Source organism: Scophthalmus maximus, chromosome 6 (genome assembly GCF_022379125.1).
Source record: "Scophthalmus maximus strain ysfricsl-2021 chromosome 6, ASM2237912v1, whole genome shotgun sequence".
Taxonomy (NCBI): Eukaryota; Metazoa; Chordata; class Actinopteri; order Pleuronectiformes; family Scophthalmidae; genus Scophthalmus; species Scophthalmus maximus.
The window spans coordinates 5525990-5546844 of NC_061520.1; the positions used below are offsets into that span (position 1 = coordinate 5525990).

The following is a 20855-nucleotide window of genomic DNA, read 5'->3' on the forward strand; positions in this document are numbered from 1 at the left end:
CTCGATCTAGATCCTGATCCAGATCCACATTAATTTTAGAAAGTGTGGAAGTTACTTTAAAACTATATTTATCCTTCAAATTAATTAAAAGATTTAAAATTGATGAATGTCACCTGTTTCTGATAATCTTTTATTCTACAAGCTTATGAAGATGCATGATTACCTCAGAAGTTCTACATACACAAATGTCGGTCAGTATGCCAAATCACCATGTGGACTGTAGTCAAACTCTTCACTGAACAAATGTATTGCAAACTTGGAAAATATAGACACACCACAATACTCTTGTTTGGTTTTTTAATTGTTCTAATTTTATTCTTGTATTTTATTTAATTGACTTTCAAATGTATCTTAATACCTGAATTATTTAAGGTAAATTCTTTTCTCTGAAGTCTTCATTTGAATCCATTAATAAATGTTGATTATTGTTAAGTGGACATGATTATTTCTGTTGGAGGAATGAATGTTGTTTTTTTTTCACAAAGCATGTTTGACTTTATAGTGATGCTTTCATGTTCATTTAAATAAAGTTTTATAAAAAAGCCTGCTGACCGGTTCCTTGCTGCACCTCCTTCTCTACTTCCTCCTCTCTTCCTCACCTCCTCTTCTTTTCCTCCACCTCCTTATTCTCCTGCACTATACCTCCTCCTCCTCCTTCCCCTCACCGGCTCCTCCCTCTCTGCATCTCGGCTCCTGCTCGTTGAACTCCACCTGTACCGCCTCTGGGTGCCATGGTAACCACTCTCACATCATGCAGTTACCTAGGCGACGTGATCAGCTGATCATCTGTCAGTGTTTTTCTTTTTCGATCCGTCGTCAGTAACACAGTGCTCGTCGGTGACGTCATTCTGTTTCCTTCTCGTCCGGGACGTCGGTGAGGAGAGAGAGAGAGAGAGAGAGAGAGAGAGAAGCTGCTGACCAGGCGGATCTGTATCCGGTCCTCATCTCCTCCTCCTCCTCATCTTCTTCTTCTTCTCCCCTCCTCCTGCTCCTCCTCTTGTTTTTCTTCCTCCTTCGCTCCGCAGCAGCGATGCTCCCGTCGGGCCTCGCCGGCCGCGGTGCTTCGTGTGCGGGCCGGCAGTAGATCGGCAGGTCGGTGCAGGTCGCGGCTCGGACATGGTGCAGAAATCCAGGAACGGCGGGGTGTTCCCCGGAGCGCAGGCCGACCAGAAGAAGCTGAAGGTCGGCTTCGTGGGTCTGGAGGCCGGAGGGGCCGAGTCCAGCAGAGACGGAGCCATGCTCATAGCAGGTAATCAACGTGTGTGTGTGTGTGTGTGTGTGTGTGTGTGTGTGTGTGTGTGATGCAGTAAATCAATGCATGAGCAGCAGATCTTCCGGGAATGTTCCGGGACGTTCCCATAATAATAAAAAATGATGAATGTTGTAGCCCAATGAGGTTAAAGGAGGAGACGACGATTCACATTAAAAGAACAGGTGCACGTGTGTGTGTGTGTGTGTGTGTGTGTGTGTGTTTTGTTTGTTTGTTCAGGAATCACATCCATAACGTGTTTGGAACATTTAACATGAAGCTGAAAACTTGTGAATCAAGAAGCTGTCATACTAAACAAACCTGTGTATTTTTTTTTTACAGTATTTTAGTAAAAGTGCTGTAGTAGCAAAAATTTACAAAAAAATTAAGAAACTGTTAAAATGAAAAAAATTTCGGCTTCATGCTGAGAAAAGAAAATGATCTTTCTCCCCCCCCCCACATACGAGAAGTTTATTTGAAAAATTACCAAAAGAATGAATCGACTCTCACAAAGGTTTTCTCGACAGTCGACAGTCAGTCAACTTACTCGATGAACTGATTCGTCGCTGCAGTCAGATGTTTCTGTGCTCAGGTGGGGAGGAGGGGCCTCGGCGGCAGCGCAGCAGCGTCTCCGGAGGAAAGAGGCCTCCGAAACGAAACGCTCTCTACAGACGACTGCAGAACTTCCTGTACAACGTCCTGGAGAGGCCCCGAGGGTGGGCCTTCATCTACCACGCCTACGTGTAAATACCTGCACACACACACACACACACACACACACACACACACACACACATACCTGTCCACATAGGAGAATGCAGGGGCGCTGTAAACACCTCGCTTAATATCATTTCAGATAAAGTTAATGTGTCGTTATGTGGAGGCTGCGCTCACCTCTGTTTCCAGGAAGCGCTGACGATCAATGACCGACCCGGGATCAGGTGTCACAGTTTAAACATTCCCCTTGAAACACAGACCCGAGGTCAGATTTCAGGAACCTGAGCCTGAAGCAGGAACAGAGCAGCTTCGGTGGGTTCACCGTTCAATGTTCTGTGTTCAGGTTCCTGCTGGTGTTGTCCTGCCTGGTTCTCTCCGTGTTCTCCACCATCAAAGAGTACGAGAAGAGTTCAGAGGACGCCCTCTACATCCTGGTAAAAAAAAAACTCCCACCTTTTAATCTGCAGCTCCACTGATCCGAAGTCGGAGGTCAGACAGTTTGCATAGGCGATGAACTCTCAGTGCCTGAATCTGACATTTGATCAGTTAAACATTACACTGCCAATCAGCAGATTTATCAATGAGGATTTTTTTAAACTCCCGGTGTTGTTGTTGCGATGTCACAGGAGGTCGTGACCATCGTGGTCTTCGGCGTCGAGTACATGGTGAGGATCTGGGCTGCAGGTTGCTGCTGTCGGTACAGAGGTTGGAGAGGACGACTCAAATTCGCCAGAAAACCCTTCTGTGTCATCGGTGAGTCCGACGGTCACTCATGATGACAACTGACCATGTGAACATGTTGTTCATGTTGTCGACAACACGCTCACTCGACTGACAGCGTTAATCTCTCTCTCTCTCTCTCTCTGTCTCTCAGACATCATGGTGTTGATAGCGTCCATCTCGGTCTTGGCGGCCGGGACTCAGGGGAACGTGTTTGCCACGTCTGCGATTCGTTCTCTTCGGTTCCTTCAGATCCTGAGGATGATCCGGATGGATCGACGGGGGGGAACCTGGAAACTGCTCGGATCAGTGGTGTACGCCCACAGCAAGGTACCTGTCTGTCTGTCTGTCTGAGGACCACGCTCTGTCTCTCAGTGTGACTCCGTCTCTCTCTCAGTCTCTCAGTGTGACTCTGTGTCTCTCGCCCTCTACAGGAGTTGATCACAGCCTGGTATATCGGCTTCTTGTGTCTCATTCTCGCCAGTTTCCTCGTTTATTTGGCAGAAAAAGAAGATAACGTACAATTTGAGACGTATGCCGACGCCCTCTGGTGGGGACTGGTGAGACACACACAGACACGCACACACACTGACCTGTCTCCTGCTCAGTAACAAGACGATCTTATTGGTCTGTTTCCGTCTCTGTCAGATCACCTTAACAACCATCGGTTATGGAGACAAGTTCCCCATCACCTGGAACGGTCGTCTTCTGGCTGCGGCCTTCACACTGATCGGAGTGTCATTCTTCGCTCTTCCTGCTGTGAGTCACTAAAATGATTCACCTGTGTTCACCCCCCCCCCCACCTGCTCTCACCTGTTTTCTCAACGGTGTTCTCTACTGTGTTCTCACCTCAGGGGATCCTGGGTTCTGGTTTTGCTCTGAAGGTTCAGGAGCAGCACCGACAGAAACACTTTGAGAAGAGACGAAACCCGGCGGCTGGACTCATACAGGTGAACACTGACACCCTCTCGACCCGCGGCCATAACTGACCCCGAACGATGTCCGTCTGCGTCCTTCGTCGTTTCTTTCACGTGTCCAAAGTTGCGCTTTTTATTTTGAAAATCTGCGAAGACGACGGGTCTTGGCTGTACTTGTTTCCAGGGAAACGACCGTCCTCTTGTTTGTCTGCAGGCGGCGTGGAGAGTTTACGCCACAAACCTGAGCCGAACTGATCTGTCTTCAACCTGGGACTATTACGAGAGGACCGTCTCCGTCCCCATGTACAGGTGAGACTGTCCAACTGGAGACATTGTTGTCCTAAAATATTATAACATGTATAAATGTCTCTGTCTCTTTTCTGTCTGTCCCTCTCTGTCTCCCTCTGTCTCTGTGTCTCCAGGTTGATCCCTCCTCTCAATCAGCTCGATCTCCTGAGGAACCTCAAGAACAAATCAGGACTCTCATTCAGGTCTGAACTGTTCAAAGCAACCAATCACATTGAAGTACACAGAGCACTGTGCATTACCACTACAACTACTACAATAATTACTACTACAAAACAATAATCACTACCACAACTACTACAACTCAAGTGTGACGTCACCTTGACGTCTGTTTTGAAGCCTCAAGTTTCGCATTTTGACCAGCGCCATCTTGTCAGGTTTTTTTTCGCAACCAGACGTAGGAGCAGGGGTGGGTCTTACTAAGAGCATGTCCGCCGCACTCCCACCTACACCTGCAACCGTGCACTGATTGGAGGGATCAGCTGTCAATCACACTGAATCCACGCTCCAATTCATTTGGTGCTTCATCGTCTATTCTACTCTAAATGAGACCATCATTTAGGAAATGAACATTGTTGGGCAATTTGCCCTGTGGTGCAGATTATATTCAGACAGAGATTTTCTATGGATAGACGAGGAGCCACTCTGTTTGATAAACCACATGTGATTCGGAGAGGGTGAAATACATCCCATCCAAAAACCAAAGAGGTTTTTGGATGCCAAAGAGTCATTGTCTCAGACCTCTGCTGGTCATTCGAGAGAATACAGGTTTCAGGCACACTCTCTCTCTCTCTGTCTGTCTGTCTGTCTGTCTCTCTCTCTGTAGGAAGGACGTCCAGCCTGAACCGTCTCCAAGGTCAGTGTTAAAGAGGCGATCAGCAGAGTAGCAGAGTTCCCGATTCAATGACCCGCTGTCGTAGCTACCAGCACTTTGTTCAAAATGCTCCCGGGGAGGGTTGACACAGTGACGCCCCGATAACTACATCACAGCCTAAAGTTCCATTTTAAAATATCAGCAACATCCATCCAATCCAAGAGACGTGGGCGAGTTCTCCAGCCCTGTCCTGCGTGTCTCCTTCTGAAATGATGGACAGGAAATTTGTCCTAACTGGACAAAGATCCTTTGATAATAAAAAAACCAAACTATTCAGGACCTTTTCTCTCAACCTGATTAACTGGTCCAGTTAAATTGTCCCATCTGTTTGTCTGCAGTCAGAAGGTCAGTTTGAAGGAGAGGGTCTTCTCGTCTCCCCGCAGTTCAGTAACCAAAGGGAAAGGTTCTCCACAGCACGGTGAGTGTCAACTCACTGAAAATAATCAGATGATTGTTGTACATGTCCTTTGACTTAGCAGAGAAAGGTTTATCCATTCAGGTCTCACATTTGATTCTCCTGACAGGTTCCTCTCTTGACTTGACTGAAGACAGTCAGTCACATCTCCGCTGTTTTCTCCATTTTGTCAGTAACATTTTTGGGCGTTGAAGATTGACCGAAGACATAAAAGTCCCAGGACGCACTTGGGTTTGGTTTGGTCGGGTTTGGTTTGGCCAGTGTGTAGAGATCCAACTGTCTGCAGCTTCATGTTCCCACCAACCAGACAGAACCATATCAGTTACCTACTTAACAAACAAAACAGGAGGAACTTGTTCGTGAAATAAACCTGCTCTAGGAACTGTTTTGACTGAAAACCGGCAGACGAGACTTACATCAACCAAGACAACAATCAGTACCCAACTCCAACGATTGTCCTGATTCTCGTGTTTCCCATCCTTAACGTCCATCTTCCTTTACCGCGCCCTTTCTTTATTGGTGCCTACAGTTGTACCCGCTGTTACTCCTGGTTTGGGCTCTGGAGGTCCAGGGGTTCCAGGGGGAGTCCAGGCCCTGCGGCGGTCCCCCAGTATGGAGCCCTGTCTGGAGGAGAGTCCTAGCAAGGTCCCAAAGAGCTGGAGTTTCGGAGAGCGCAGCAGAACCCGGCAGGCGTTCAGGATCCGAGGAGCTGCATCCCGCCAAAACTCTGAAGGTAAGATGGGCAGAGTGAAGCCAATCAGAACGCTCCACCAACTCCTTCACATGAAGCTCTGACATCAACAACTTTAGAACGACCTGAGCTTCCGACACCACCACTTTAAAGAGGACTAATAATGTGGTCAGGGATCAATGAGCCCCTCTGACAGAACGTACTTCCTCTGACTGGTGGTTTCCTGTAGTGTAACTCACAGAATTAACTGGATCTGACTGGTTTGTACTGTACCTGACTCGGTTGTACTGGATCCAACAGTTTTTTAACTGGATCTAACTGGTTTGTACTAGATCTGACTGGTCGTCATTGGATCTGACTGGATTTGTACTGTTTGTGGTTACTGTGCCAGCATTCAGAAATGAATGCTCACATGATTCTGAGCCACAGCTGCAGAATGAGAACTTGATGTTTGCATAATATTAGCAGATTCCCCCTGTTTGCAGTCTTTATGCTAAGCTAGGCTAACAGTGTCCCTCTGCTTCCAGTCATTGTGCAAGGATTTGAGGAATGCTTGACTGTTTCTTTAAATCCACGAACACCTCCGTACCTGACAAGCGTTTACATCTTCTTTGTTGGTGACCCGATGTCAGGGTTAACCGACCAGGACCCGACGATGGCGATCATTTCTTCATGTCTCCTCTGTGTCCTCTGTCTCCTCCTGTAGTGCTGATAGAGATGCAGGACGAAGAGTTCAGACAGAAGGGCTCCCCAGGTCAGCACACACACGGACACAAACACACACACACACACACTGACACTCCCAGAGACAAACACACTCAACATACACAGAAACACACATGAAGACAAACTGAGCAAAGTGGATCTGATCTCCTTCCTGTCAGAAACCTCAGAGGTCTGATTCTACCTGAATGTCACAAAGTCAGTGAAGCTTCTTTCTTCATTAAACCAAGTTTAGTATCTCGACATAGTCACATGACACAGTCACATGACACATGGTGAGATAGAGACGGACTTGTTCTGACCTGATATGTCAACGTGAGCTGCTGGCGGGTCGGAGTACAAAAAAGACACGTCGAGTTGGACACGTTCCACTTCCTGTAGCGTCAGTGAGCCAACAACAATGGCCAACGTCAAGTCGTTTTTTAATATCTAAGTTAAATCAAAGTACTGTTTCATGAAAACATACAGGGTTAAGTTGTATGAATAGATACACATATCGTGAGTGTGTTATTTCAGGAAAACCTGGAGGCTTCACGTTTTGTCAACACGACAAAAAGATTTATCAGGAATGTAGAGGTCTCGGGGGTTGAAGGCAGTATGTGTCATATTTGGAGGGTAACAGCTGAGGGGCCCTTACAGTAAATGTTTGTCCTGGGGCCCCTCACTTGGTTTGGGATGTGTTGTGATGATCTGGATCTGCCGCTGTAGTTGTAGTTGTTTGAACCTGGACCTTATTATTTCCCATTTTACTTTGATATTAGTCACATTGTGTGTTGGTTTACTTCCTGTCTTTTATCGTGACTGTGATTTTATCCTTCCTGTGCCTGAGTTTGGTTTTTCGGTTTCTTAGTTCCTGTCACTTTGCTCTCAGAGTCGGATCTTTTTGGACGTCACATTCCTCTGTTCTTCGTCTCTTGTCTTGTCTTCACATTGGATCCATGTGTTTCAGGTAGGGTGTGCTGAGTGATGTTGATGTTGTGCTTTCAGATGCCAGTCTGCCGGGAGAAGACCTGGCCGACGACAACAAGAGCTGCCACTGTGAGTTTGTCCCTCAGGATCTGACCCCGGGGTTAAAGGTCACCATCAGAGCCATCTGGTAAGAAATGTTTGTTGTTATTTTTATTCAGAAAATCATTTTATTTCATCTGTTTATCTACATCATTCATCGCTTTTGTTATGTTTTTTTGTTGCTTGTTATTCTCATTATTCCTCCTTAATTTTTTTTATTGGTTTGTGCTCACCCAGGGTCAAAGGTCACACCAGCTGTTGGGTAAGACCCGTTAGTCTGACCATAGAGATTCATTGTTCCTTGTTGTTTTCTGTCACTTAAGCTCCTCTGTCAGGTTGTTTGGTAACATATCCTTTATAATTATCATCATTACTATTATTATTGTTGTTATTATTATTATTATTATCATCATTATTATTATTATTATTATCATTGTTATTATTATGTTGGTGTCCTACAGCCCTCCTCCTGTCGGTTATTGGAAGTTAACGTTTCAGATCTGTAGCGTTTCGTCAGTCGATGTAGAGTCTGGTGTCAGAAGCAGGTTCTGGAACAGCTCACCTTCAAACTGCAGCTCTGTCTGTCCTTCAGTCTGTCTTTCTGTTTGTCCTTCGGTCTGTCACTGTTGTTCTTCTGTCTGTCCTGTTTGTCCAGTCTGCCCTTCAACTTTCTCTGAAGTTGCTGAAGTATTATTAGTAACTCTTACTCTATCTGTTGTTAGTCTGTGGTCAGATAGATGTCAGTCTGTTGTTAATCTGTTGTTTGTCTGTTGTTAGACTGTGGTCAATCTTTTTGTCAAAGTCTTGGTTCCAGATGGGTGTGTCTTTGTCAGAGACGAAAACATTGTGTTTGTCATTCAGGATTCAGCTTTGTCCCAAGTTTAAAGTTCTGTACATATGTCTCATGGTTTCTTCAGGCCTGACGGTATATATAATCCCTTTAATATGTTCTGGATCTCCTCCGTGTGGTGACGTACACAGGATCCTGTCAGAGGACTTTTCTACATAGACCAGTTCAGACTCATTGATGTGGGGTATCAGTGTTATTAGTACCTGAGCCATACAGGGGTCGTCCCAGGTTACAGCTGACTTCCTGTTTTCTCTCTCAGCATCATGCGTTTCATGGTGTCTAAGAGGAAGTTCAAGGAGAGCCTTCGTCCCTATGATGTCATGGACGTAATCGAACAGTATTCAGCTGGTCACCTGGACATGCTGGCCCGCATCAAGAATCTCCAGTCAAGGTAAGACCCCGGACTCTGACCTCTGACCCCTTCCATGTGTGTCTAAAGTTGCTTCCTGTTAAATCTTTTACTGTCCAGTTTCTCACTGTTTTCTGACCGGCTCTGTTACCTGTCTCCTGATCGGCAGAGTGGATCAGATAGTCGGCAGAGGAACACCAACTGCAGACAAAGACCGCCCTAAAGCAGCTGGCGAGGAGCTTCCCGAGGATCCGAGCATGATGGGACGGCTGGGGAAGGTGGAGAAGCAGGTAACCAATAGCAACCAGTCTGTTGTTAAAAAGACTTTCATCTGAGCTGTGCAGGGGGTTCATGATGCAACTTAAGCCTTGAATCTGATTGGTCCTCTGCTGGTCATGTGACCCTCAGGTGCTGTCCATGGAGAGAAAGTTGGACTTCCTGGTCAACATCTACATCCAGCGAATGGGAATCCCTCAGGCCGAGACCGACGCCTACTTTGCATCCAAGGAACCGGACCCAGCGCCTCCCTACCACAGTCCGGTGGATCAGATGGAGAAGAGCCAGTCAGTCTCCAAAATGCAGTCAGTGTCTCCTGTTACTGCAAAATCACAGGACAACTATCAGACCAGGACCCCCATCAGACCAGGACCAGTGTCAGACCAGGACCAGTATCAGAGCAGGACCAGTGTCAGATCAGAAACCATATCAGCCTAGGACCAGAACCAATATCAGATCAGAGTCATATGAGACCAAGACCAGCATCAGACCAGGAGCAGGACCAGTGTCAGACCAGAACCAGTTGTGACATGTTTATATGTTGTCATAAGTTCACTTCTCGTTTACATGTTGTTGATATCTTCCTAACATGTTGTTGACATGTTGTGCAGGGTGTTGCCTAGCGACCATGTGGAGAAGACTCGTGTTGTGACGAAGATGGTTCGCTCCAGCAGCTCCACAGCACACAGAAACCACAATGCCCCCACTTGTCCTCCCTCCACCTCCTGGCAGCCATTAAGCTCCCAGCTCCCCCAGCAGGCTCCACCCCCTCCACAGCGTTGCCAGGGCAGCACACCGAGTCCAGTGGGAGACGGGTCACTGGTTCGACTCCCACCTCCTCCGGCCGGAGAGAGACACAGCGGGAACCGATCAAACCGGCAGAGCACTGGAGAGCGGGGGCTGGCAGAGAGGGCAGAGAGGGGAGGAGACTGGGGAGGAGCAGGAGCAGGAGAAGGAGGGGAGGAGGTGAAGCTGGACAGCGATGCCTCCATCTCCATCCCATCCGTGGACCATGAGGAGCTGGAGCGCTCCTTCAGCGGCTTCTCCATCTCCCAGTCCAGAGAGAACCTGGACTTCCTCAACAACAGCTTCTACACATCCACCAACCAGGGAGACCACCGAGGAGGAGGAGGAGGAGGAGGAGGAGGAGGAGGAGGAGGAGGAGGAGGAGGAGGAGGAGGAGGAGGAGGAGGAGGAGGAGGAGGAGGCGGCGGCGGCGGCGCCCTCCCCCTCCGAGCTGCTGTCCGACCCTACATTGCAGAGGGCGAGTCCGACTCGGACTCTGAGCTCTGTGCCCCTTCGCCGCACTCGGACCGAGCGTGGACTGGAACCAAGTAGAGCTGAATGTAAACTGGAGCAAAACCAGCAGAACCTTTAAAAGTAACTGAAATGTGAATATAAACTATGAAACTGAGTAAAACGTGTTAACTTTTAACACCAGCTGGAGGTTCAGAGTGATGCATCGTGGCAAAAGCAGGCGTCACCGTGTTTTTCTTTGTGTGAATGTACAGCAAATGTTTGTCAGTTCCGTCACTGGTTGGATCACTGCCGTGACATGCTTGCACCTGATTGGTTCAATGCCGTGACACGCTTGTACCTGATTGTTGCTTGTGTCCATATTACGACAGGTATTTACAGTATTATCAGCAGCTCACTGAACAATTGATTTATTACGTTTCAAAGCCTTTACACCAAGATTCAAGGGAACCACCATGAGATCAGACACAGCTGTTGTGCACTTCCTGTCCAGATGTCATACTTGTTCAGTGTTGTTTTATCATGATTATTTTTTACCACATTAATCAAGTTATAGACCCAAAGAAGACCACAAATCTGTCTCTGAATGATGTGTTGCTGGGTAATTAACACGACCTCCAAGATCGTGTTTGTGGAAATTTTATGAGACAACCCTCAATCACCTGATGGCCAGGCTTCCCGGTCACAGTTGCTACGCTGTGATTGGACAGTCACTCTTCAGAGGGAGGGGCTTTAGTATGACTCCAATGGTGACGTAAGCTGTGTTAAAAAAAACCCCATCAAAGTGATCATTTAAAAAGCTCCCACTCACAATCATGATATTTCAAATATAGGCTATGATGTAATCACAACTTGATTATTTTAGAATTAATATTTATATTATATCATTCATTAGCATAATATTGAAGACAAAATGTTTGAAAGGAAGAATTTATTTGAATCAGTTACAGAATCTGTCCAGCAGAGGACAATTGCTAAAGGAAGCCATAATAAGTCAAGCTTACCAACATAACTTTACAGTATACTGTATTTTGCTTCCTGTTTATGAGTGGAGATAAAAAGGTCAGCTGATCAATCAGCGCTCCTTTGATTGGTTGATGGAAGTGACTCATTCACTGACCTACTGCCTGCTCCTTAACTCATTATTTACTGTTTCCATGGAAACATCATTCCTTCCGGACAAAGAAGTTTTTCCGAGAATAATTTTTCTGTTTAAATCTTTTTAACTTCTGGTTTAATGGTCAAATATCCTCATAATATTTAAATATTATCACACGTTTTTAATAGTAACCTACAATCAGTTCAAGCGGACTTTATTTAATTTAAAGCCCTTTAAATGTTTTCTGGAACAAAAGTGGAACGAAAACAAATCTGTGTTTCTCTTGTTTCTGAAGCTTCGATTTAAATCATAAACTGAATCTGTGCATTAATGTTTTACTGTTTGCTTCTATTTCAAAGTCAATAAAAAAACCCTTCATCACTCAGCCACCGGTCCCATGGTTTTTAAAGAAGATTCTCTCTGTGACAGCCAGCGGTTTAAGGATGACATGCAGCTGTACGTCATCCCTAGTCAGATCTGGCAGTGGCCCAGAGAAAACTACGGAGTCCGTCATTGCTTTTGCGTAAGTACACACCGAATCAATATTCACCTTTGTGACGTCCGATTAATGTAATCGGGTGTTGTTACTGCCAACTCTGGCCCCAGGAATGCATTTGACTATGGTTGCTTGTGTCACTAACTTAACATTCCTCAGAATAGAGTCGCCAACAACCAGACTTGTCTTCTCAGCGGGTGTATCGCTGAGTGGGTAGAATTTGTGATGTGAACTAACAATAATAAAACATGATTTTTTTATAGCGCTCGTTTTGGACAACCACCCAAAAACAACATTAAGCTTTGTTAGTGACATTAGCTTTATCTGTAATTTCGTATTATTCATTCAACCAAAATTACTTTTTAAAAATACTTTAGTTTGGTCAAACCATCATACAATGATATTTTCAGGACTAAATACGACCACAAGCAGTAATTGTATTTTAAACAGAATGACTCTTTATTGAAAGCTCTTTCATGAACACAACCGGACCAAAATTTAGACAGAGACAACGTGAAAAATTCATGATGCTGAAGGCGGCCATCTTGGCTCTCACTTTTTCTTTTTCTTGAACCTAAAGGAGAGAACCGAGTGTTAGCATTAGCTTCTTACCTTTGTTAACAATATGTTGAGAAAGAGAAGGTGAAACTTACCTGGAGCCGCCAGGAGACTTCTTGCCCATTCCAAGCCGCTTCCTGTCAGCAAAGGAGGGTCTGTAACGAGAAAGACAGGTACATAGACAGGTGAGACAGGTACACAGACAATAGGTACAGACAGACAGACAGACAGACAGACAGACAGACAGACAGACAGACAGACAGACAGGTGTTTACACACGTGTACAGACAGACTCACCCAGCTCTGTAGTGTTTCAGAGCCTTGTTGCTGGTGTTGGTCAGTTCTTTATCAAAAGCTGACTTCTTGCCTCCCTTTCCTCCTTTTTGATTGACAGCTGCACAGAGACAGTTTAGTGTTAACACAATTTTCAGACTCCTTCACTTTTTGTAAGGGATTTATTTTGAGATGAATAATCAATAACCCATAGTAACAGTGAAAACATATTTTTAGATTTTTTTGCAGGTTCTCAGTAGAGCCCGAATTTATCAGATGGTCGATTAAATCGGCCAATACAAGCCTTTCACAGTCGTTTGAGTATTCTCATGACATCATTTTTTTTAACTGTTTAGTTCAAAAATCACAATTTGTTTCACCTTCAAAGTGTCTTTCACAAGTTCACATGTAAAGTAGATAAATATCAGCTGAAATATCGTTCAGAATTGTTCTATTCTATTACATTGGCATCGGTCAGACTCTTCTTCAGAGCCTAACTCGACTGTTCAGACTGGACCTGAATCTTTAGGTTCTACAGGGTCTCATCCTGGTCTTTGGCTGAGTCACTCGAGGACACTGGAGAGTCCTGAAGGCTCCAGGGTCTCAGGCTGTAACTATCCCCACAGTCTCGGGTCCTGGACTCACCCCCCACCTTGTCCTCACCATCATCAGCATTAACTCAGTAAATGTTAAAGAGTTTTTGTGTCTCTGACCTTTAGCCGGAGCCTCGTCCTCGGGCATCGCTCTTGCTCTCTTCGGTCGTCTCTCTCTCTTGGCCGCCCGCTCAGCGAACATCTGGGCCTTTAAGATCTCGAACTGAGAGCGCTCCTCAGACTGAAGGACAAAGAGAGAGAGACATGAAGACACATTAAAGATAATGAGACAGTGACCAGAGGTGATACCTCAGGCGGTTATTGATTAATGAGTTCATGATCTGGTGTGTTATTACCGTCAGCTCCTTTCTCTTCATGCCGTCCTTCACAAACTTTTCTCTCTTCTTCTTCCCTCTGAGAGCGAGATCGAACTCCTGCAGAGCCTTGGACACTAAGGAGGAGGAAGAGGAGGAACAGTAGGGAGGAAAAGGAGGAGTGAGGGGTGAAGGTTGGTCAGTGACGTAGTATTGCAAGAATCTTCAAACCTTTTTTTAACGTTCGTAAAAAACTAAAACTAAAAAGTTACATCTTCATTTATCATAGTTTAAAACGGGGTCAGGGGTCAGTTACTCACTGCGACTCTGTTTTCGCTCTTGTTGAGTTTGAAACCAAACTCTCTGTGATTGATCAGAAGAAGTTGGGCCGTCGAGACGCTTCTGAGCCACACTCAACTGTATGCACACACGGCAGTGAAAATAAAAATTAATCAAGACAAGAAATGAACAAACCTTAAGTGATAAACAAAAAAATTCAATCTGAAGCTCACAAATATTAAAATATAGAATACTGCATGTACAGTACATACAGTATACACTGTAGATTCAGTACAGTGCATTGATCAGATCAGTTCGTCGTTATCATGTAACAAGATGTAATAAGAGTTTATACATTGTAATAATGTTTAATAAGATATAATTAGTCGTAATAAGGTGTAATCAGTTTTAAGGTGTCATATAGCACTAAGGTGAACGTGTGTACTGTACCTTGGCCTCAGATGCAGCCAGCTCCCTCTCCTCTCTCTCCAGCCTCACCACTGCTTCCACGTCCTTCTCCAGTTTAGAGATCAGATCTCTGAACTTCAGGATGACATCTGGGCGAGAGACACACACAGAGAGGGAGAGAGTGAAGTCACAGCTCACCGATGAGACACAAAGACATGCACCACCACAGAAACACCTTCCTGATGCTAAACTCTTCCAGGTTCCGTGAACAACAGGGCTCTGGCTCTGTCTATTTCCTGGACACACATTCATCTCTCTCACCAGCTGCCTATCTCTCAGGTGTGCGTACCTGGCGGCAGTACTCGAGCTTTCACGCTGTTCTTGGCAGACTTCACCACTTCCTTCAATGTCCTCCTCTCAGTCTCTCCGACAAGAGACACCGAACGTCCGGAGCGACCGGCTCTCGCAGTTCGTCCGACACGGTGGACGTAATGTTTGACTGTGGACGGCATGGTGAAGTTTATCACCTGAGAGACAGACAGGTAGCGACAGACAGGGAACACGGGGGAGGAGGAGAGACAGGTATTTAACAAAAGCAGCAGCTCATTTCTGTGGCATCTATGGTTACACAACTTCACAAGCTAATTCTTTCTTTATGTATAACATACAGTATATATATATATATATATATATATATATATATATATATATATATATGGTTCTCTTGCAATATTTATCGAGACACATCTCTCACCGTTTTGACTCCGTCGATGTCCAGACCTCTGGCTGCAACATCTGTCGCCACCAAGATATCGATCTGATCATCTTTAAATCGCCTGGGAACCCGGAGAACAAGAGTAAGTTCCAAAACATCTAGCTGCTTTAAAAACATTACCATAGCTACAGCTCTGACAGTTTGGTGGAAGGTTCACAAAATTTTGATTCTGGTTCTGTGTTTGTACCTGATCTTCTCCAGTCTCTTGTTCTGGTTCTTTGTGTGTGTGCACCTAAACTTATCTCATCTCTGGTTCTGGTTCTTTATGTGTGTACCTGAGGTTCTCCAGTCTCTGGCTCTGGCTCAGTTCTCCGTGCAGTTCTCCAACCTTTAGTCCCATCAGACCCAGCAGGATGTGAAGTCTATGAGCCTGTTTCCTCGTCTGAGTGAAAACCATCACGTGATCCTGGAATGTCCGAGTCAGAAGAGCTAACGACAAGTAACAGTACGTAAGAACACTTGCATTATCAGTGGTACTGCAGTAGTATCAGTAGTATGGGTACCTACCGGAAACCACAGCCTCTCTGTCCCCCTCTCTGTTCGGTCGAATTCGGACAAATTCTTGTCGTAGGAACGGAGCCACATCTGTGTTGCTGTTGACGAAGATCCTGATTGGCTGCTTCAATGAAACAGCTGCCAGGTCTTTCACCTGGAGACATAGGGTTACATGACACAAACTGACACACCTGGACAGACACCGACACACCTGGCGACTCATGTCACATGACAGAGATATGAGCGTGTACCTCGTCTGTCATGGTGGCGGAGAACAACATGGTCTGTCTGGTATAGGAACACATCCTGATGATCTCCTTCATCTGTTCCTCAAAGTACTCGTCCAACATCCTGAGAGACACACACACACACACACAGAACCACACACACAACAACACAGAACCACACGGGTGAGTCTCCCGACTGTTTGTTGGTCTGGCGATGCGTCATCGGCTGCAGGTGTCAGTTCTTACCTGTCGGCCTCGTCCAGGATCAGGATCTCGATGTGAGTGAGCTCGAAGGTTGGTGTGTTGTGGAGGTGATCGATCAGTCGACCAGGTGTGGCGATCAGGACATCTGGCCCCGCCCTCAAAGCCGCCTCCTGAGACTTCAGGTCCAACCCACCTGGAGACAGACCGGGAAATGTTACCTGAGGACCTTACTCCAGAGTCCATTAGACAGAATTCATCAGTGAGCGGTCGTACCAACAGCCAGGCAGGTGGTGATGGAGGTGAACTGTGCGAGCTGACGAGCCACAGAGTGAACCTGGATACCCAACTCTCTGGTCGGAACTAGAATCAAGACCCGGGTCACCTGGGACGTCCTAGGCTTGTAAACCAAACGCTCCAACACGGGCAGCACAAAGGCTGCCGTCTTCCCTGTCCCAGTAGCAGCGCAGGCGCAGAGGTCTCTGCCCAGCAGGCCGACAGGAACACAGGCCTGCTGGATCGGAGTCGGCTGCCTGAAGCCCAGGGCTGTGATGGCCTGCAGGGACACAACAGGGTCACAAACATCCACAGAACCAGGGCCCCTCCTGAAGCCACAGAACCAGGGACCAAATGACTCCTAAAGCAGAATTCATTTCAACTGATTTAAAAGTTTTTACCTTCAGGATGGGTCTGGAAAGGTTCATGTCATCAAAGGTCAGCTGATCATCGTACTGAGACGCGTCTTCATAGAAAGACTCTGCAGGCTGAGCACAAAAAATAGCTGTTACCACAGTTACGAGGTACTGTACATCAACCCGTGATCATCAGTTCTTAATCATCACCTCTTCTTCAGCTTTCCTCTTCCTCCCACGCCGTTCTTTCTCTCTCAGGACGTCTAACAGTGAACAGGAAGTCACCACATTTTAAAGTTATTCTAAAATGTATAAAAATAAATAATTAAAATAATTAAAATCCTAATTATTTTAATATGGATTTCTGTTCAGAGCTGCAGTTTGACTGAATCTTAATTTAATGACATTTAAATTAAAAACAGGATCCATCTAAAAAGTAAAATGCTTCTGCTTCCTGTCAAACTTACCTGATTTGGTCAGAATCTCCTCATCACTCGAGTCAAATTCATCTTCATCGTCCTCTTCCTCGTCCTCCTCCTCATCATCTTCATCACCGCTATCAGCCTCAGCAGGCTTCACTTGCTGCTCTCCATCCTCCTCCGCCTCCTCGTCCTTCACTGCAGAACCTTCACCCTGAGACAATTTCTCCTGCAGATCAAAACAAAGCCCACCTTACACACAGGAAGTAGAACCTTGCCAGACAGGAAGTAGAACCTCTCCAGACAGGAAGCAGAACCTTGCCAGACAGAAAGCAGTGCTTGGGGACTCACGTCAGCTTTCCTCTTCTTCCTGACTTTCTCTATTTTCTGATCCAGAGTTGTCACAATTCTCTGCAAACACAGAACACTGTTAATATATAACTGAGGAAGAACATTAGCAAACCAGTCCAAAGAACATTACAGAAAATGAAACTACAAGTATCATATCAATCTTATTTATCGATAGTATAACTACATAAATTTTAGGTCAGTCATATGACCTCAGGTCAGTCACACACCTTTTTCTTCAGCTGTTTCATGACGTCAGCCATCGCCCAGTCCTCACCACGGGAGGTCAGGCTGTCTCTCTCTCCAAATTCAAAGTTAGCGTTAAAGTCTTTGGAACCAATATTCTTGAGTTTCTTCTTCCTGTTCAGGATGATCTTTTCCCCCTAAAACACACACAAATACACAACAACACAATTAATACACTGCTGCAGGCTGACTGACAGGAACTAGAAACAGATCATATTTCTCCTGTGTAGCTTCTCTTTAAAAGTTCTGAATAGATTAAAAATCCTGCTCCTCACATACAAAGGTCTCCATGATCACGCTCCATCATATTGTAAAGAGCACATAGTACCATATTGTCACAACAGATCACTTCACTGTCTAACTCCAGGATTACTTGTGGTTCTAGAGTCTCTGAGAGGAGAACAGGAAGTAGAACCTTCAGCTTCCAGACTCCTCTCCTGTGGGACCAGCTCCAGTTTAGTTCAAAAGGCAGAAACAATATGAACTTTTTTGTCATAAAGATCAGAGTTAGAGCTGGTCAGTCCTGAACCTGCCATTAATTCTGCTGCTGTAGGACTACAACTCCCATCATGCACTGAGCATATCTCTCTCTCTGACTCCATAGCTGCAGTATCAAGATGTGACACTACCCAACTATTCTTATTCTTATTATCTGTTGTGTTGGTTCGTTCTGTTGTTTCTCTCCACCGTGTCAGTGGTTCGTTCTGTGTCTGTTGTGTTTCTCTCCAGCGTGTCAGTGGTTCTTTCTGTGTCTGTTGTTTCTCTCCAGCGTGTCAGTGGTTCGTTCTGTGTCTGTTGTGTTTCTCTCCACCGTGTCAGTGGTTCGTTCTGTGTCTGTTGTGTTTCTCTCCAGCGTGTCAGTGGTTCGTTCTGTGTCTGTTGTTTCTCTCCAGCGTGTCAGTGGTTCGTTCTGTGTCTGTTGTTTCTCTCCACCGTGTCAGTGGTTCGTTCTGTGTCTGTTGTTCCTCTCCACCGTGTCAGTGGTTCGTACTGTGTCTGTTGTTTCTCTCCACCGTGTCAGTGGTTCGTTCTGTGTCTGTTGTGTTTCTCTCCACCGTGTCAGTGGTTCGTTCTGTGTCTGTTGTTTCTCTCCACCGTGTCAGTGGTTCGTCCTGTGTCTGTTGTTCCTCTCCACCGTGTCAGTGGTTCGTCCTGTGTCTGTTGTTCCTCTCCACCGTGTCAGTGGTTCGTTCTGTGTCTGTTGTGTTTCTCTACGCCTCGGTTCCTCCGTGTAAAGTCTCAGCTGTTTGGCCGGACTGACTCACCTCCTGGTCGGACTCGGTGTCGGGCTCCTCCGGACTCTGGTCCTCGTCTCTCATGGTCCCGATCAGACCCAGTTGTTCCAACATGGCGGACCCCGCTGCGGTACCGAGACACGGGGAAGAATTGGGTTCTTAACGGACTCTGTCAACGTTCTACCCCCCGGGTTTATCGTTCCACCTTTCCTCATGCACACACGTGTGTTGACGGAAACAGGAAGTGAGCGGAGTTTGTTTCCGGTTCACGGGCTTGTTTTTTTTCTTCTCTTTTTTTAAATTAACTTTATTGACACGAGTGGAGGAGGACAAAAGGAATATGCGACGTTAAGGAAACCGAATAAACAGAACCAACACAGTTTGTTCCACAAATCTAAACAGATAATTAATAATGGCATTAATAAAAAACTGACGATTCTCTGACGTCTTTCCTCTTGTGTTGACAGTGACTGAAGAAAGAAACAAACAAACCAACTAACACTGACTACAGAGGTGGCTGGAATTTAAGTATTTCTTTTTTTCTTCATTTAAAAAAAAAATCTTCTTTTGCTTAAATAGAGAGATAGTTTATAGCAGATAATTGGTGGCTGCGGCTGAGGAGAGAGAGAGAGGGTCGTCCACTAACCAGAGGGTCAATGGTTCGATCCCCGGCCCCTCCGATCCGTGTGCCAGTGTCCTTAAGCAAAACACTTGAACCTTATAAATTGCCCCTAAAGGCTGTGAAGTGAATGAATGAGAATATAGACTATCAAGTTAATGTGTATAGAAGCTCTGTGTGAATGTGACTTGTACTGTATAAAGACAAGAAAACTTCAATATAAATACATTTAACCATAAAGCTGTGTGAACCCCTTATAGACCTGATATCTTTGCAAGGACATTTATAATAGTGTCTCACTTCTACATCGTGAGGACACCCACTTCTGAGTGAAGGTTTACATCTGGTTCTTTCCTGTTTTCATTCCTGCCTGTAAACAGAGTGGATTTGTCTCTGCGCAGGTCAACATCCTCTACAAACAATATCACGTGTGTGACGTGTATGGTTAACTTGCACATCTCCATTCATACCAAGTGGTAGCCCACAAGCGACCTCTTTGACCTTCTGGCGGTTAGCCAGGCGTACTTCTGCGAAATTATTTAGTGTCTGCTAAATGAAAGAAATGTGATGTAATGTAATGTAGATCCGTGCTTCGGTTCTGTATTTGTTTGCAGGGAGATAAGCAGATTCTGTGTTGTTTGGTGTTAGTCATCCTGCCTGTGACAATATTGACAAGAGTAGAATCTGTTCCCGTCTGTTTGTGGTTGACAAGCTCCTTCTTTCCTATCTGGAGGTTGTCTGGAGGTTTCAGAGTGTCCTCGCCTTAAGCGCGTTGTGTTAGTTAATTTCTTCCAAATGCTGGATGTTCCGGTCAACAGCTCCTGTTTGGATTTCTTAGCTTAGCTCTGTAAGTAACACACGCAACAAGCAGCAGATTGGATCAGCCTTGCCGGCTTGCTATTTGTTTGTCTGGTTGCATTGAAGCATACAAGTAAAACACATAAGGCACAGTATATAAGTCAACTAATGGTTGTTGCTAGCCAGTTATTGCTTGGATTACCTGGCTACAAGTGCAACAGGCCAGCAGCAGGTTGGACTAGCCTGACTAGGTAGCTATTAGCCCCAGTGTGTAATTTTTGTACTTTTCTTGCGGCATCTGGTGGTAAAGTTGCAAACTGCAACCAACTAAGCACCGGACCGGGGACACTTTATGGTGGCGCACTGTCAATTCCATTTCCGGTTTCCAGCCGCGCTGAAAATATAAAGTTTATGTTATATATGCAAACATGGCGACTCACACGGAGGTCGGGTCCACCTCATGTATCTATATTTAACTCATTCAAAGT

General features: G+C 45.6%; 2 protein-coding genes and 1 long non-coding RNA gene across 9 annotated transcripts; 1 reads left to right on the forward strand and 2 right to left on the reverse strand.

Annotated features, from left to right (window-relative positions):
- Positions 1-51: 51 nt before the first annotated feature.
- Positions 52-11836, forward strand: LOC118309114 (potassium voltage-gated channel subfamily KQT member 2-like). 7 transcript variants are annotated; one of them, XM_047332630.1, is made up of 20 exons: positions 52-1249; positions 1842-1992; positions 2310-2400; positions 2593-2719; positions 2841-3016; positions 3121-3246; positions 3335-3445; positions 3541-3636; positions 3818-3912; positions 4026-4094; positions 4736-4765; positions 5122-5201; positions 5728-5931; positions 6596-6643; positions 7600-7708; positions 8730-8861; positions 8989-9109; positions 9228-9400; positions 9707-10235; positions 10308-11836. In XM_047332630.1, the coding sequence occupies exons 1-20, from the start codon at positions 1117-1119 to the stop codon at positions 10431-10433; spliced, it is 2727 nt and encodes a 908-aa protein (XP_047188586.1). In that variant the 5' UTR covers positions 52-1116; the 3' UTR covers positions 10434-11836. The 7 variants fall into 7 exon arrangements, 5 of the variants coding, with proteins under 5 accessions (XP_047188586.1, XP_047188585.1, XP_047188588.1 ...); XM_047332629.1 differs by having other exon boundaries at positions 9707-10215; positions 10285-11836; XM_047332632.1 differs by lacking the exon at positions 6596-6643 and having other exon boundaries at positions 9707-10215; positions 10285-11836.
- On the reverse strand, positions 5255-7353 carry LOC118309129. The gene is made up of 3 exons (XR_004793422.2): positions 7250-7353; positions 6479-6597; positions 5255-5925 (listed from the first exon to the last, which is right to left on the reverse strand). It is a non-coding gene; the product is annotated as an uncharacterized LOC118309129 (long non-coding RNA).
- A 546-nt stretch (positions 11837-12382) lies between the features above and the next one.
- ddx27 (DEAD (Asp-Glu-Ala-Asp) box polypeptide 27) lies at positions 12383-19206 on the reverse strand. The gene is made up of 20 exons (XM_035630851.2): positions 18981-19206; positions 17700-17852; positions 17473-17532; positions 17170-17350; positions 16913-16965; positions 16748-16834; positions 16347-16626; positions 16116-16266; positions 15894-15993; positions 15655-15796; positions 15423-15576; positions 15127-15208; positions 14722-14899; positions 14415-14521; positions 14006-14102; positions 13728-13822; positions 13492-13612; positions 12803-12899; positions 12601-12660; positions 12383-12521 (listed from the first exon to the last, which is right to left on the reverse strand). Exons 1-20 carry the CDS (start codon positions 19062-19064, stop codon positions 12500-12502), a joined length of 2304 nt encoding a protein of 767 aa, XP_035486744.2. The 5' UTR covers positions 19065-19206; the 3' UTR covers positions 12383-12499.
- Between the last annotated feature and the right edge of the window lie 1649 nt (positions 19207-20855).